Source organism: Haliotis cracherodii, unplaced genomic scaffold (genome assembly GCF_022045235.1).
Source record: "Haliotis cracherodii isolate W230 unplaced genomic scaffold, xgHalCrac1.p SCAF_5, whole genome shotgun sequence".
Classification (NCBI taxonomy): domain Eukaryota; kingdom Metazoa; phylum Mollusca; class Gastropoda; order Lepetellida; family Haliotidae; genus Haliotis; species Haliotis cracherodii.
Window position 1 is genome coordinate 798,078 of NW_027266308.1, and position 17,755 is coordinate 815,832.

At 44.2% G+C, this 17,755-nt stretch overlaps 1 protein-coding gene across 1 annotated transcript; it reads left to right on the forward strand.

Moving 5' to 3' along the window:
* Positions 1-3,148: 3,148 nt before the first annotated feature.
* On the forward strand, positions 3,149-14,139 carry LOC139443070 (tripartite motif-containing protein 2-like). Its single transcript, XM_071224000.1, has 3 exons — positions 3,149-3,249; positions 10,116-10,422; positions 12,178-14,139. The coding sequence occupies exons 1-3, from the start codon at positions 3,166-3,168 to the stop codon at positions 13,701-13,703; spliced, it is 1,917 nt and encodes a 638-aa protein (XP_071080101.1). The 5' UTR covers positions 3,149-3,165; the 3' UTR covers positions 13,704-14,139.
* Positions 14,140-17,755: the final 3,616 nt, after the last annotated feature.

A 17,755-nucleotide genomic window follows, 5' to 3' on the forward strand; every position in this document is an offset into this window, starting at 1 on the left:
ATCCAAGCAATTCTAAAAAGAATCATCACGGGTGTACCCCTTCCATGTATGGGTCAAGCTGTTTCAACCACTAGATTGTGCCAAAACCAAATGAACATGTGCTTTCAACTCCTTACATAAACCACAGGACCATATAACTAATAATAATATCAACAACAAAATCGTCTGAGAGGTTTTTTTTGTTATTATTCTTAGTTACATGGCCCTGTGCATAAACACAACATTGCACGTAATCTCCGCTATGAGGATAATGAGATAACGGTGATATAATGCTTGACAGATTGAAACATAAACACTTTTGTCCGTGGAGGTTGAAATGGTAACTATCTGTAAACATAACAAACCTGATAACACTCTCTTGTTGACCCAGTTTAGAATTTCTTCTTCTGCCGTCAAACTCAAATTTCCCGCAGACACCATTTCGGTTTGAGAAAGAAGCGACCACAGCCAGCGATTGCAAGCGCATGAAAGTTGGCACCCCGTTGTTAGGGAAATCGCTCTGAGTCGCTTGCAAGCGATTGGCGCTTTGCAACGCACCCTTGTACATACACCAAGTGAAACGGGACTAATAAAGTCATATGACGTCATTCCTTTATCAATTGGCACCAATGACGTCATACTGCAAGAGGCATAAGCCATGGTGTGTTTATTGTTGAAATAGAATTCTCGGTAAATATGAAAAATATGATTTGATGAATGAAATAATTCAGATACTTTTGATGTTTTTATTGTTTTACCTCTGACACTACTAAGATAATACTTTTCATGATGAAAAAGTATGAGAAAAATAGGTTTATTTTCGTGTGAACTTGCCCTTTAAGCCCCATTTCACCTCACCTTCACCTTGAGTCTATTCTGCCCAGCAGTTCCTCCATGAGCTAAAGCTGAGGAATACCTATGCCCATATATGTGTAATGCGTAATTATAGTATTTCATAGTTTAATACTAAAAGATAATTACATTATTGCAAGTCTGATCAGCTACAACTTTCACAATAAATGAAAAACTGTTGGGTCAATTAACGTTATATTTTCTACGCAGGCGATCGCGATGGGTGTAGTTGTCAGCGTGATTTATCAGACATGTTGCCGGAAATGATAACCGCTAAACTGAAGTTTGATCAGCCCGTTACGTGAAACCACAATATAGCATGTTTCCGGCCCCAGAAACGCAGCGCCGACACTCAGCCTGATAAGCAACATTTGGTCATGCACACGACAGCCCAGCAGCGAAAAGCGACTTTCCGCCAGGGTAAGTGTATCGCATTTATGTATGGAGGCAGCCCATCGCATTGTGTGTGGTCAGGTCCTGCCAGGGTTCAAGGAGAGGGGAGGGGAATGTGTACAATGATCAACATTAGCCTGTAAACTGTTGTTATGATAGTTTTAAGCTATTTATTTCAAGGTCATGTTTCAGCTTCCTGGTTAAATCGCTTGATGTATTCCTTGATTTGGGATTCGAAATAGTCCGGGGTTTAAGTGACATGTTGTGTGTATTGTATATCTCACAACTCAAACTTTACCCCTGCTTATCTCAAAAGTCAGACTTCACCCCTGCTTACCTCACAAGTCAAACTTCACCCCTGCTTATCTCACTGGTCAGACTTCATCCCTGCTTATCTCACAAGTCACACTTCACCCCTGCTTACCTTACAAGTCACACTTCACCCCTGCTTATCTCACTAGTCACACTTCACCCTTGCTTATCTCACAGGTCACACTTCACCCCTTCTTATCTCACAAGTCACACTTCACCCCTGCTTATCTCACAGGTCAGACTTCACCGTGCTTATCTCACAAGTCACACTTCACCCCTGCTTATCTCACAAGTCACACTTCACCCCTGCTTATCTCACTAGTCACACTTCACCCTTTCTTATCTCACAGGTCACACTTCACCCCTTCTTATCTCACAAGTCACACTTCACCCCTGCTTATCTCACCAGTCAGACTTCAACCCTGCTTATCTCACAACTCAAACTTTACCCCCGCTTATCTCACAAGTCAAACTTCACCCCTGCTTATCTCACCAGTCAGACTTCAACCCTGCTTATCTCACAAGTCACACTTCACCTCCCCTTATCTCACAAGTCAGACTTCACCTCTGCGTATCTCACAAGTCACACTTCACCCCTTCTTATCTTACAAGTCACACTTCACCATTGCTTATCTCACAACTCAAACTTTACCCCTGCTTATCTCACAAGTCAAACCTCACCCCTTCTTATCTCACAAGTGACAATTCACCCCTCTTATCTCACCAGTCACACTTCACCCCTTCTTATCTCACAAGTCACACTTCACCATTGCTTATCTCACAACTCAAACTTTACCTCTGCTTATCTCACCAGTCAGACTTCACCCCTGCTTATCTCACAAGTCACACTTCACCCCTTCTTATCTTACAAGTCACACTTCACCATTGCTTATCTCACAACTCAAACTTTACCCCTGCTTATCTCACAAGTCAAACCTCACCCCTTCTTATCTCACAAGTGACAATTCACCTCCGCTTATCTCACAAGTCAGACTTCACCTCTGCTTATCTCACAGGTCAAACTTTACCCCTGCTTATCTCACCAGCCAAACTTCACCCATGCTTATCTTACAAGTCAGACTTCACCCATGCTTATCTCACAAGTCAAATCTCATCCCAGCTCATCTTACACCTCAAACATCACCACTGTTCAACTTACTCATGCAACTTCACCCCAGCTTATCTCTCAACTCAAACTTCACCCTTGCTTATCTCACAAATCAGACTTTACCCTTGCTTATCTCACAACTCAAACCTCACCCCTGCTTATCTCACAACTCAAACCTCACACCAACCCCCCAACCCCTGCTTATCTCACAAGTCAAACCTCATCCCAGCTTATCTCACAACTCGAACTTCAGCCCTGCTCAACTCACTCCTGCAACTTCACACCTGCATATTTCATTGCTTATCTAACTCTCTCGAACCCTCCAAATGAAACAGTTCACATTAATCAGGCATTCAAAGTCTGTCACGTTAATACTGTAGTGTCACGTGCTGACCCCAGTCTCTTCACATTGCGATATGATCCATGTTACACGTCAGAGTAAAGTCAGCATACGATTAGTCACTCACAGAAACTAGGAGAACATTGTTTGTGACGGAAGTTCACGACGTTTATGCTGTTTGATGCTAAAAATACATCAAAGTCAAACAGTCTCATGTTGGTTGCGTTTCCTGTCTCGCAGTCATTGCGGGAGTGTCGGAAGCCAGGTATGTTAGTTCGGTACAGTTGTAGGGTGCTTCGTATTTATTTCTTATATTTCTGCACTTTTATGTGAAGCTAATTGTTTTCCACGAAAATAGCACAGTGTCAGTGTTCTGGTCTGAGGTGCACTGTTGTAGATACACCTCCTTATCACAGACTTACTGATGAAGTTACATGTTGGTCTACATCTGAAATGTCAGTGTTCTTGTCTGAGGTGCACTGTTGTAGATACACCTCCTTATCACAGACTAACTGATGAAGTTACATGTTGGTCTATATCTGAAATGTCAGTGTTCTTGTCTGAGGTGCACTGTTGCAGATGCACGTCCTTATCACAGACTTACAGATGACGTTACATGTTGGTCTATATCTGAAATGTCAGTGTTCTTGTCTGAGGTGCACTGTTGTAGATACACCTCCTTATCACAGACTAACTGATGAAGTTACATGTTGGTCTATATCTGAAATGTCAGTGTTCTTGTCTCAGGTGCACTGTTGCAGATGCACGTCCTTATCACAGACTAACTGATGAAGTTACATGTTGATCTTAATTGTTAGTGTTCTTGTGCGAGTGAGTGGGTGGTGGATGAGAGTGATACAGCGGTGGGGGAATGAGTGAGTGGGTGGTGGATGAGTGAGTTATACAGCGGTGGATGAGTGAGTTATACAGTGACAGTTTTGTGAGTAGCAGTGGTGGATGAGTGAGTTATACAGTGGTGGATGAGTGAGTGATACAGTGGTGGATGAGTGAGTTATACAGTGGTGGATGAGTGAGTTATACAGCGGTGGGTGAGTGAGTTATACAGTGACAGTTTTGTGAGTAGCAGTGGTGGATGAGTGAGTTATACAGTGGTGGATGAGTGAGTTATACAGTGGTGGATGAGTGAGTTATACAGTGGTGGATGAGTGAGTTATACAGTGGTGGATGAGTGAGTTATACAGTGGCGGATGAGTGAGTTATACAGTGGCGGATGAGTGAGTGATACAGTGGCGGATGAGTGAGTTATACAGCGGTGGGTGAGTGAGTGATACAGTGGTGGATGAGTGAGTTATACAGTGGTGGGTGAGTGAGTGATACAGTGGTGGATGAGTGAGTTATACAGTGGTGGATGAGTGAGTTATACAGTGGTGGGTGAGTGAGTTATACAGTGGTGGGTGAGTGAGTTATACAGTGGTGGATGAGTGAGTTATACAGTGGTGGGTGAGTGAGTTATACAGCGGTGGGTGAGTGAGTGATACAGTGGTGGATGAGTGAGTTATACAGTGGTGGGTGAGTGAGTTATACAGCGGTGGGTGAGTGAGTTATACAGTGGTGGGTGAGTGAGTTATACAGTGGTGGGTGAGTGAGTTATACAGCGGTGGATGAGTGAGTTATACAGTGGTGGGTGAGTGAGTTATACAGCGGTGGGTGAGTGAGTGATACAGCGGTGGATGAGTGAGTTATACAGTGGTGGGTGAGTGAGTTAAACAGCGGTGGGTGAGTGAGTTATACAGCGGTGGATGAGTGAGTTATACAGTGGTGGATGAGTGAGTTATACAGTGGTGGGTGAGTGAGTTATACAGCGGTGGGTGAGTGAGTTATACAGTGGTGGGTGAGTGAGTGATACAGTGGTGGATGAGTGAGTTATACAGCGGTGGGTGAGTGAGTGATACAGTGGTGGATGAGTGAGTGATACAGCGGTGGATGAGTGAGTTATACAGCGATGGGTGAGTGAGTTATACAGTGAGAGTTTTGTGAGTAGCAGTGGTGGATGAGTCAGTGGGTGATATTGGTGGGTGAGTGAGTGAATGATATTGGTGATTGAGTGGGTGAGTTCTTCAGTGACGGTTGAGTGTATGTCAAGGAGATTTACCGAGCTTCTATACATGCATACATCTTGTGACGCGAACCATAACTCGACAGGCAACGCATATCGTATGCAGGTAATCCAGAAAATATATAAAAGGTGCACAGAAATTTAAAGTGTTTTAAATGTCACATAGATGTGACTGGTTTATGTTTTTAAACTGTTTAGAATACAGTAAACTACGGTTATAACGAACAAAAAGGGACCACTAACTAAAGTTCGTCACAACCGTTGTTCGTTATAAGCATTTATACAACATATACACAGCAAATGAACAGGACCAAAAAACAGTTCGTTATATCCGCCAGTTTGTTATAAACGTAGCTTACTGTATACCCGAGTGTTGATGTTCTCGCGCTACGCAAGACAACATATCGTTGGCCGAATACACAATACAACAGTGGACTGAGACACCCAGAGAGCGTAGATCAGCATGCAGCTGGTTGGAATGAACACAAGCAGGGGTCGGAGTCTCGAGGTAGATAACGTTGCCTGGTAACTACTAATCCGTGATTGGTTGGTTCGACACAGCTGTCGCGAGGTATTAAGATTCGTTCTTTAACGCTTTGCGTTCATTGTACCCAAGTCTGTAAGTCATATGTCTGATTGAATGTATCAATTTCTGCAAGGGATTCTCTCGCTGTCTCGAGATTGCGTGTTTTGGTGGACTGTTTTGACAAATCTAGACTGCGAGATTGAAAGATCTTACATAATGTCCACATGTCGCCTTCTCCGGTTCATAGTACAAAAAGTACTATGTATGCACAAAAACGAAATGCGAGAACGCGAAAATTTTGGCAAATCTCGCGTTCTCCCGATCTCGCACTTTTGGTATAATTAGCTTGTTACCAAAGGTCGAGATCGCGAGAATGCGAGTACACGAGAGTACTATGATGAATGACATTATAAGTTTCAATCCCGTGGCGGTAAGCGATAGTTTGACCTCATCATTTCTTAATGATGGCCTCATCATTTCTTAATGATGGCCCAGTCGTCTAAGCCGCGATTCGCTGTGCAGATTTGCGTCCCTTGGGCACGCCAGAAACCTAGGATTGTGAGTTTGAATCCGGTTCGCCCCTATTATGTTTCTAGGTTTGTCAGCACCATACCCGTGCTCGTGGGTTTCACCGAAGTGGTAAAAGTCCGAGACCTGCATTACTTCGGGTTTTCCTCCCACAAAAAGCTGACACGCTGAGATACAACTGGAATACTGTTAAACGCGGCGTTAAACCGAACTCACTGACTGTATATGAAACGGGATTAAAAAACGATGTGACAATGTATCAAAAGTTAAGCACTCACTCACGTAATGTACCAGTCTTGATATAACTGGAATATTGTTCAATGCTGCGTTAAACCGAACTCACTGACTCGCTATGAACCGGGATTAAACCACGATGAGACATGGTATCAAAAGTTAAGCAAATTAAATAACTTCCGTTTTCATACATATAATAGATTCGGCCTGTTTATTAGTCGCATACTGTCGTAATATCGGGACGCATTTTAAAGAAAAAAGAAGCTTTTAGATCTGATTTGGCTTCCGGGTTTGACAAAGGCCCCCAAAACCCATGCATGTCGGACGTAGCGTCAGACTTGGTGACCTAGTTGTCGTGTCACGTGACTTGGATGTCGTGTCACGCGACTTGAATGTCGTGTCACGTGACTTGGATGTCGTGTGACGTGACTTGGATGTCATGTGACGTGACTTGGATGTCGTGTCACGTGACTTGGTTGTCGTGTCACCGTACCGCGGCGGCGTTGGGCGTTGCTCATAATGTCAGTCATTTGATTCTCAGGCATTGCCGGATCTCGGAGCGGAGGTACCTCTTTGTATCAAATGACATTTGTATGTCTGCCATGATAACGTGTTGACATGGCTGTTGAAATAAAACTCCCTATTCCTCTCCCCGCCAGATCCAGAGTCGGTAAAGCTGGAACATTGCTGAGTGCAGCAAGGTACGGTTTCGATATATCACGATATATTACCAGACTCAATACACTTTTTTTGAATTAACAAAGCCATAAACATGGTACAATTTACATTAATCAGAATGCATTACATGGACACGGATATATGTAGCCATGCTGACTCACAACACTGCAAACCTTTCTTTCAACTTCCTCATATCTCCAACGGCTGATTCACTCTCACAGGGCGGTAACACTTCCGACAAGACATAAATGCAGATAGAGACGCAGCGTGGACAGAAGAAACGTTTTTTTAGATCGGTTAGGGTCTGACCGTTCTGTATTTTATGGAAGCGGGAATTTTGTTTAAAAGAGATTATTATTTTCAGTCAGTGTTTCAAGAAATACGCATTTTGTCGGAAAGGTGAAGCTAAGTAACTTCTGTTAAATCCAAACACATCAGTTCATCCGACGTTCATCCACCAACTTGGGTTGTGCTTGTTACAGTATACGTTGCTGTTTGTTACAGATGGACGCCGACGTTCATCCACCAACTTGGGTTGTGCTTGTTACAGTATACGTTGCTGTTTGTTACAGATGGACGCCGACGTTCATCCACCAACTTGTGATGTGCTTGTTACAGTAAAAGTTGCTGTTTGTTACAGATGGACGCCGACGTTCATCACCAACTTTTGTTGTGCTTGTTACAGTATACGTTGCTGTTTGTTACAGATGGACGCCGACGTTCATCCACCAACTTGTGTTGTGCTTGTTACAGTATACGTTGCTGTTTGTTACAGATGGACGCCGATGTTCATCCACCAACTTGTGTTGTGCTTGTTACAGTATACGTTGCTGTTTGTTACAGATGGACGCCGACGTTCACCAACCAACTTGTGATGTACTTGTTACAGTATACGTTGCTGTTTATTACAGATGGACGCCGACGTTTATCCACTAACTTGTGTTGTGCTTGTTACAGTGTACGTTGCTGTTTGTTACAGGTGGACGCCGACGTTCATCCACCAACTTGGGTTGTGCTTGTTACAGTATACGTTTCTGTTTGTTACAGATGGACGCCGACGTTCATCCACCAACTTGTGTTGTGCTTGTTACAGTATACGTTGCTGTTTGTTACAGGTGGACGCCGACGTTCATCCACCAACTTGTGTTGTGCTTGTTACAGTACACGTTGCTGTTTGTTACAGGTGGACGCCGACGTTCATCCACCAATTTGTGTTGTGCTTGTTACAGTATACGTTGCTGTTTGTTACAGGTGGACGCCGATGTTCATCCACCAACTTGTGTTGTGCTTGTTACAGTATACGTTGCTGTTTGTTACAGGTGGACGCCGATGTTCATCCACCAACTTGTGTTGTGCTTGTTACAGTATATTTGTAGTTTATTACAGATGGACGCCGGCGTTCATTCACCAACTTGTGTTGTGCTTGTTACAGTATACGTTGCTGTTTGTTACAGATGGACGCCGACGTTCATCCAACAACTTGTGTTGTGCTTGTTACAGTATACGTAACGGTTGCTGTTTGTTACAGATGGACGCCGACGTTCATCCACCAACTTGTGATGTGCTTGTTACAGTAAACGTTTCTCTTTGTTACAGGTGGACGCCGACGTTCATCCACCAACTTGTGTTGTGCTTGTTACAGTATACGTTGCTGTTTGTTACAGATGGACGTCGACGTTCATCCACCAATTTTGGTTGTGCTTGTTACAGTATACGTTGCTGTTTGTTACAGGTGGACGCCGACGTTCATCCACCAACTTGTGTTGTGCTTGTTACAGTATACGTTGCTGTTTGTTACAGATGGACGCCGACGTTCATCCACCAACTTGTGTTGTGCTTGTTACAGTATATTTGTAGTTTATTACAGGTGGACGCCGACGTTCATCCACCAACTTGTGTTGTGCTTGTTACAGTATACGTTGCTGTTTGTTACAGGTGGACGCCGACGTTCATCCACCAACTTGTGTTGTGCTTGTTACAGTATATTTGTAGTTTGTTACAGGTGGACGCCGACGTTCATCCACCAACTTGTGTTGTGCTTGTTACAGTATACGTTGCTGTTTGTTACAGATGGACGCCGACGTTCATCCACCAACTTGTGTTGTGCTTGTTACAGTATACGTTGCTGTTTGTTACAGATGGACGCCGGCGTTCACCAACCAACTTGTGATGTACTTGTTACAGTATACGTTGCTGTTTATTACAGATGGACGCCGACGTTCATCCACTAACTTGTGTTGTGCTTGTTACAGTGTACGTTGCTGTTTGTTACAGGTGGACGCCGACGTTCATCCACCAACTTGTGTTGTGCTTGTTACAGTATACGTTGCTGTTTGTTACAGATGGATGCCGGCGTTCATTCACCAACTTGTGTTGTGCTTGTTACAGTATACGTTGCTGTTTGTTACAGGTGGACGCCGATGTTCATCCACCAACTTGTGTTGTGCTTGTTACAGTATACGTTGCTGTTTGTTACAGGTGGACGCCGACGTTCATCCACCAACTTGTGTTGTGCTTGTTACAGTATATTTGTAGTTTGTTACAGGTGGACGCCGACGTTCATCCACCAACTTGTGTTGTGCTTGTTACAGTATACGTTGCTGTTTGTTACAGGTGGACGCCGACGTTCATCCAACAACTTGTGTTGTGCTTGTTACAGTATACGTTTCTGTTTATTACAGATGGACGCCGACGTTTATCCACTAACTTGTGTTGTGCTTGTTACAGTGTACGTTGCTGTTTGTTACAGGTGGACGCCGACGTTCATCCACCAACTTGTGTTGTGCTTGTTACAGTATACGTTTCTGTTTGTTACAGATGGACGCCGACGTTCATCCACCAACTTGTGTTGTGCTCGTTACATTATATTTGTAGTGTGTTACAGGTGGACGCCGACGTTCATCCACCAACTTGTGTTGTGCTTGTTACAGTATACGTTGCTGTTTGTTACAGATGGACGCCGACGTTTTATCCACCAACTTGTGTTGTGCTTGTTACAGTATATTTGTAGTTTGTTACAGATGGACGCCGACGTTCATCCACCAACTTGTGATGTACTTGTTACAGTATACCTTGCTGTTTGTTACAGATGGACGCAGTCACAAAGCTGGAGAAGCTGAATGAGAATTTCCTGACGTGTTGTATCTGCAGTGAGGTGTACAAAGACCCCTGCACCCTGTCCTGTGGGCACACCTTCTGTAAAGGCTGTCTGAAGAAATACCTCCGCAACATCGACGACGCCCTCCAGGGCTGCATTCCGTGTCCCTATTGCCGCCAAGCTACCAGAGTATCACACCCGGACGGGCCCGTGGAGGAGTGGGTGAAGCCCATCAAACCTAGCTTCCTCATACAGGGGCTGCTGGATATGTTCGCCCCAGGGGACAGGAATACACAAGGTAAGGGACTGTGACGGCTTGAGGACATCAGTTCTCAAAGGGATAATTCCGTTCATAGTAAAGTCAGCACCTCTTGAGGTGGGGATAATTCTGTCCATATTCAAGTCATCTCTTATCGAGGTAGGGATAATTCCGCTCATATTCAAGTCATCACTTCTCGAGGTAGGGATAATTTTGTCCATTTTCAAGTCATCACTTCTCGAGGTAGGGATAATTCTGTCCATATTCAAGTGTTCACTTCTCGAGGTTGTGATAATTCGGCTCATATTCAAGTCATCACTTCTCTGGGTAGGGATCATTCTGCTCATGTTCAAGTCATCACTTCTCAAGGTAGGGATCGATACTCCCATATTCAAGTCATCACTTCTCAAGGTAGGGATCCGTACTCTCATATTCAAGTCATCACCTCAAGATAGGGATCATTCCTTTCATATTCAAGTGTTCACATCTCAAGGTAGGAATCATTCCTCTCATATTCAAGTCATCACTTCACAAGGTAGAGATTATTCGGATCATATTCAAGTCATCACTTCTCAAGGTAGAGAGTATTCCGATCATGTTCAAGTCATCACTTCTCAAGGTAGGGATCATTCCTTTCATATTCAAGTGTTCACTTCTCAAGGTAGGAATCATTCCTTTCATATTCAAGTGGTCACATCTCAAGGTAGGAATCATTCCTCTCATATTCAAGTCATCACTTCTCAAGGTAGAGATTATTCGGATCATATTCAAGTCATCACTTCTCAAGGTAGAGAGTATTCCGATCATGTTCAAGTCACAACTTCTCAAGGTAGAGATTATATCGATCATGTTCAAGTCATCACTTCTCAAGGTAGGGATCATTCATTTCATATTCAAGTCATCACCTCAAGATAGGGATCATTCCTTTCATATTCAAGTCATCACCTCAAGATAGGGATCATTCCTTTCATACTCAAGTGTTCACTTCTCAAGGTAGGAATCATTCCTCTCATATTCAAGTCATCACTTCTAAAGGTAGAGATTATACCGATCATGTTCAAGTCACCTCTTCTCAAGGTAGAGATTATTCCGATCATATTCAAGTCATCACTTCTCAAGGTAGAGATTATATCGATCATGTTCAAGTCATCACTTCTCAAGGTAGAGATTATTCCGATCATATTCAAGTCATCACTTCTCAAGGTAGAGATTATATCGATCATGTTCAAGTCATCACTTCTCAAGGTAGGGATCAGTTCGCTCATATTCAAGTTATCACTTCTCAGGGTAAGGTAAGATTCCATTCATACCGAGGACATCACTTCGCAAGGAAGAGAACTTTGTCCGCCGAAATCGAGGACACGAGTTCTCAAGGCAGATAACATTCCACTCATGTCGAGGACATCACTTATCAAAGTAAGTGAACCTTCCGCTTATATAGAGATCATCACTTCTCAAGGTAAGAATCTATGTCCTCTCACATCGAGGACATCAAATCTCAAGGTAAGGTACGTTCCGCTCTTTCAATGTGTGCCTTTCAATAAACATAAAAGAATATGCAAAATTCAGTCACTTTGAAAATATGTGAAATGTTTCTTATTTTAAGACGACATAGGTGAAGTCAAACGAACTGAACGTGGGTGGATTCTAAGCGTAGGCCCTCCTCCCTCATATACAAGTATATGATATAAGCGCACATATAGTGGTACATGATATAAGTTAGTGTTCCGCAATGCAATGCTACCTTCTTTTACATAAAAGATTGAATTGATCCCCATGGGTAATTGGTTGCAGATGTAAGCGAACACATGTGTGTGTCCTGCACACTGCGGGGGGAGAAGAGGGACGTGGTGGAGTTCTGCTGCAGAGACTGTAACAAAGCCGTGTGTCTGAGCTGCTGCACCCTTCACCACAGAACGTGTGAGTCTGTCATCCCCATACAGACTGTGTTGCCGGAGGTCAAGTCCGTACTGATGGAAAACAAGGACAGGATCAGCAAGCAGCTGGATGACACGAGGTCCACAGTTTTACATCACCAATCACGGATCCTCGAGATCAGCCAGAAGAAGCTTTCGTTGGAATTACAGATCCGGATTGTCTCACAGAGGGCCACGGACTTAATTAAACAGAAGGAGACACAGCTGCTGAATCAACTCAATGAAACGATTGAAAAGCAGAGTGCTGATCTGAAAGGACAGGTGAAATCTGGGAAAATAGATATCCAGATGTATCAACAATATGTTGAGTACATTACTCAGGTTATGAAGTCGGAGAGTGAGACGGAGATGCTTGACATTTACCAGATGTGTCAGTCAGGGGCAATCAAGGAGGCAACAGAGAGAAACGTCCATCTGGAGGATGATACAGTAGAAGAAGATTTTATATTCATAGATGAGTTCAACGAGAGAGCATTCCAAACAGGTGTCCGACTGGGAAGACTAGAAAAGCCGCTGTTTGATGTTACGTCTGCTCCTGTGCTAAGTGAGTCAATTGATGTCCGACTTGACAGTGACAGAGTCGCGCCTGATGCAGCTGATGTTGTTGTTGTGTTTGTAGACGATGTGGAGGCGCTCGTGGTTACAGATTGGAGCAACAAATGCCTGAAATCATTGTACACGTTGCAGGGTCGGCCACATCAGAGTAAACTAACGCTCAAAAGTAATCCATTTACTGTGACGAAGCTAAGGGAGAATCAGGTGGCTGTATCATTCTGGTCCTACAATGCGATAGTCATTGCACAGGTGACACCCAATCTCTTACTGATGTCCACAATTAAAACAAAGAAGAAGTACAGATGCCTGACATCCTTGAGTCCTTCAACATTAGCAGCAGGTTGCATGGATCCATCTTCTGTTGATGTGTTGGACATGGCGGGGGTAGTGCTGAGAACTTTCTCTGGGCACAACACTGGTAAAAACCTGATCCGTGAACCATGGTTCTTGAGCACTACGAACAAGGGCAACATCTTGGTGTCGGACGGTGGGTCGGGCTCTGTGTTTTGTGTCACGCTTGAAGGAGACGTTGTGTTCACCTACACTCCTACAGGAGGGAGGGAACTGAAACGACCACGAGGTATCACAACTACCAGCACAGGACACATCCTGGTGGCGGACTACTGGACGGAGAGGCTGGTACTGCTGACAAAGACTGGAGAGTTCATCAAAGACCTCCTTATGTCCAAGGATGGAGCTGAATCTTTGTGTGGGGTATTCCTTCATGGCACAAGGCTTTTTGTGACGGAAAGTTCCCAAAGAGTGAAAGTATTTGAATTCAAAATGACTCAATCTGTATGCCGGTTTCCGATCCTCACGCTTACATAACCCAATTGCCCAATATTGAAAAAGAAAACATTATAAGTCTCAAACAAAAGCATTTGATCATTCGATTTGACGCCGTGCCTTACTGTTTGTTGAAACATATCATGTGTATTAAGTGTCTTGATGTGAGGTAACGGAAGTGGTCATGACTTGTTTTAAAGTCATGCTTTACGCTTCTGTTGATTATGATAACACATTCTCAGTGTCCATGTCAAAATAGAAGAACTCTGGGGGACAAGGTGGGCAAGTCGCTGGAAACAGATGCGTTGCTAAGGTGAATCCCATATTCGTCCAGAACATCATCTTGTGTTCGTTAGCACCAAACCCCCACGCATTGTATTTAATACTTTATCATCGAACCAAACAACTAATGATGTTCTTTAGTTTTGGCAAGATATATATGTATATTCGTTGAAATCGTAAGTAAGTTATAATTGCATTACATATTATATTGTCTTGTTGTAATATATACACCTAACTTAGCAATAAATTTGGTGCAATTATATTTTTTATATATTTCTAATGCTTATATACTGAACCGCAAAAGAAACGTCACCCAAGTAACATTGCATTAAAAGTTGTCTTATGAATATCTGGGTATTTTTTGTCAAAGTTTCTAAACTTTAACATTACCTTGTCCGGAAAAATGAAATTTGATGATAAAAAAACAAAGCAGATAACAATAAAACCGATCGCCCAAACGAGTCACAGCAATGGCCATGGTAACCCGATTCACGTGAGTTCTGGGCGTTCCCCCATTTCTTGCCCTATAAAAATCCACCCAGATCGGATAACATTCATTCGTTATTGAATTGCTACCACATGCCAAGATTGACAAGAAATCGGCGACACCAAGCCTTTGGACGATTGCAAGCTGTACAAACCGCCCGGCAAGTTGCAAAAAAGTATTTCAAGCCCACGAAAGGACCATATACAGGCTCCAGCAACGGTACCAGACCACCAACACTACAGATGACCGACCACGTAGTGGAATACCAAGGGTCATCACCCGACGTCAGGATCGTCAGATTGTGCATCTTCAAGATCGCTTTGTTACTGCTGAGGAAACTGGTCTACAGACCATGGGGACATACCAGCAATACATTAGTTCTGACATCATGCGTCGACGATTGACGAGCGGACACCACTGTCACAGGTCACACCGATGACCCATTCTGACACCACGTCATCGCCGGGACCGTCTTCAGTGGGCAACACAGCACCAGCATTGGTGCCACCAGCAGTGGAGAAGAGTCCTCTTCTCAGACGAGAGCCGTTACTGTATCTCAACAGCGGATGGCAGAGAAAGAGTCTGGCGACGCCATGGGAAACGTTATTCGGATGCTTGTGTTGTTGAGAGAGACTCGTTGGGTGGTCCGAGCATCATGCTGCTGGGTGGGATTGGTTTTGCACAGAGGGTCGGCCCTGTGGTCCTCCAGAACATCGGTCCAGGGAGAGGCAATGGTGTCACAGCAGCTCGGTACATTGATCAAGTCTTGAGACCCGCGCCATACCTCATTTGGCAAGTCGCCGCAACCACGAGTTTCAGCAGGAAAACGCCCGTGCCCACGCTGCGAGAGCAACAACAGACTTCCTCCAGCAGAATAGCATCAGAACCATGCAGTGGCCTGCCCTTAGTCCCGATTTAAATGCCATTGAGCACTTGTGGGACGAGATTCAAAGACGGCTGAATGACGTCCGACCAAGGGCGACAACTGCAGCTGAACTGCATCAGGCGTTCCTCAGAGTGTGGGCTCAAGTGCCTATGGCCTTCATCAACCGCCTCATTCATTCCATGTTTCGACGTTGCACGGCAGTCATCAATGCACATGGTGGACACACGAGATGATTATATGTGATGCCATTTTCTCAGAGACTAGTGTTGTGTTTCACTTTGAGAACATTTGACACTTTAATTTCCACCTTGATGATCAGTTTTGCAATCTTTCTAAAATCTCTCAAAGTATGTATACAGTGTTTGGACAAATATGGTTTCTCATATATCTATCCATGGTGAAGTTTCTTTTGTGGTTCAGTATATTATAGGAGCGGCTGAATGGACGTTATTGTTTCTATCTATGAAATACTGGTGGAAGCTTATACCTGCCGAACACATCTCGTCCTTAGATGGAATATTGCCTGAATGGACACTGACATCACAGCCGGTAACAGGTTGAGGATTTAGTTTGCAGTGACGCTGCCAGGGCCAAGGCTGATCTGCCAGTCTTGATGGCCGTATAGACATGTGGTCTGTGCAGATCATTAGATCAAATACATATAGTGTCTCCGTGGAGATTTCGATGCAGACACAATCCAAAGAACTTCCTGCATGTGGTACACAAGCTGTTGTGGTTTGACTCTGTGGCGTATGTTTGACGTGGTACACAACCTGTTGTGGTTTGACTCTGTGACGTATGTTTGACGTGGTACACAAGTTGTTGTGGTTTGGCTCTGTGGCGTATGTTTGACGTGGGACCATACTCATGATAACAACCACAGACTTACCTGATCCAGACTCACATGTACAGGTGGCGATGCCTTATTGCTGCCTGAAAGGCAGAACAACAACTACCTAGAAGTTATAAACTAAGCATAATGAAGGCGAGGCGCCATGTTTGCTTCGTGTATGGTGTCTCAGCCACGTACTTGTCGTCTCAACTATATGCAAGGTGTCATAGCCACGTGCTTGTCGTCTCAACTATATGCAAGGTGTCATAGCCACGTGTACGTTGTCTCAACTATATGCAAGGTGTCATAGCCACGTGTACGTTGTCTCAACTATATGCAAGGTGTCATAGCCACGTGTACGTTGTCTCAACTATATGCAAGGTGTCATAGCCACGTGTACGTTGTCTCAACTATATGCAAGGTGTCATAGCCACGTGTACGTCGTCTCAACTATATGCAAGGTGTCATAGCCACGTGTACGTTGTCTCAACTATATGCAAGGTGTCATAGCCACGTGTACGTTGTCTCAACTATATGCAAGGCGTCATAGCCACGTGTACGTCGTCTCAACTATATGCAAGGTGTCATAGCCACGTGTACGTCGTCTCAACTATATGCAAGGTGTCATAGCCACGTGTACGTTGTCTCAACTATATGCAAGGTGTCATAGCCACGTATACGTTGTCTCAACTATATGCAAGGTGTCATAGCCACGTGTACGTTGTCTCAACTATATGCAAGGTGTCATAGCCACGTGTACGTCGTCTCAACTATATGCAAGGTGTCATAACCACGTGTACGTCGTCTCAACTATATGCAAGGTGTCATAGCCACGTGTACGTTGTCTCAACTATATGCAAGTGTCATAGCCACGTGTACGTTGTCTCAACTATATGCAAGTGTCATAGCCACGTGTACGTCGTCTCAACTATATGCAAGTGTCATAGCCACGTGTACGTTGTCTCAACTATATGCAAGGTGTCATAGCCACGTGTACGTTGTCTCAACTATATGCAAGTGTCATAGCCACGTGTACGTTGTCTCAACTATATGCAAGGCGTCATAGCCACGTGTACGTTGTCTCAACTATATGCAAGGTGTCATAGCCACGTGTACGATGTCTCAACTATATGCAAGTGTCATAGCCACGTGTACGTCGTCTCAACTATATGCAAGGTGTCATAGCCACGTGTACCTTGTACGAGTCAAGTGTAAGATGTCACAGCAACAAGTAAGTTGTCAGTGTCACGTGCAGGTTGTCTGAACCACGTGCATGTTGTCTGTGCCACGTGTAGGTTGTCTGTGTCACGTGTAGGTTGTCTGTGTCACGTGTAGGTTGTCTGAACCACGTGTATGTTGTCTGTGTCAAGTGTAGGTTGTCTGAACCATGTGTATGTTGTCTGTGTCAAGTGTAGGTTGCCTGAACCACGTGCATGTTGTCTGTGTCACGTGTAAGTTGCCTGAACCACGGGTATGTTGTCTGTGTCAAGTGTAGGTTGCCTGAACCACGTGTATGTTATCTGTGTCACGTGTAGGTTGCCTGAACCACGTGTATGTTGTCTGTGTCACGTGTAGGTTGCCTGAACCACGTGTATGTTGTCTGTGTC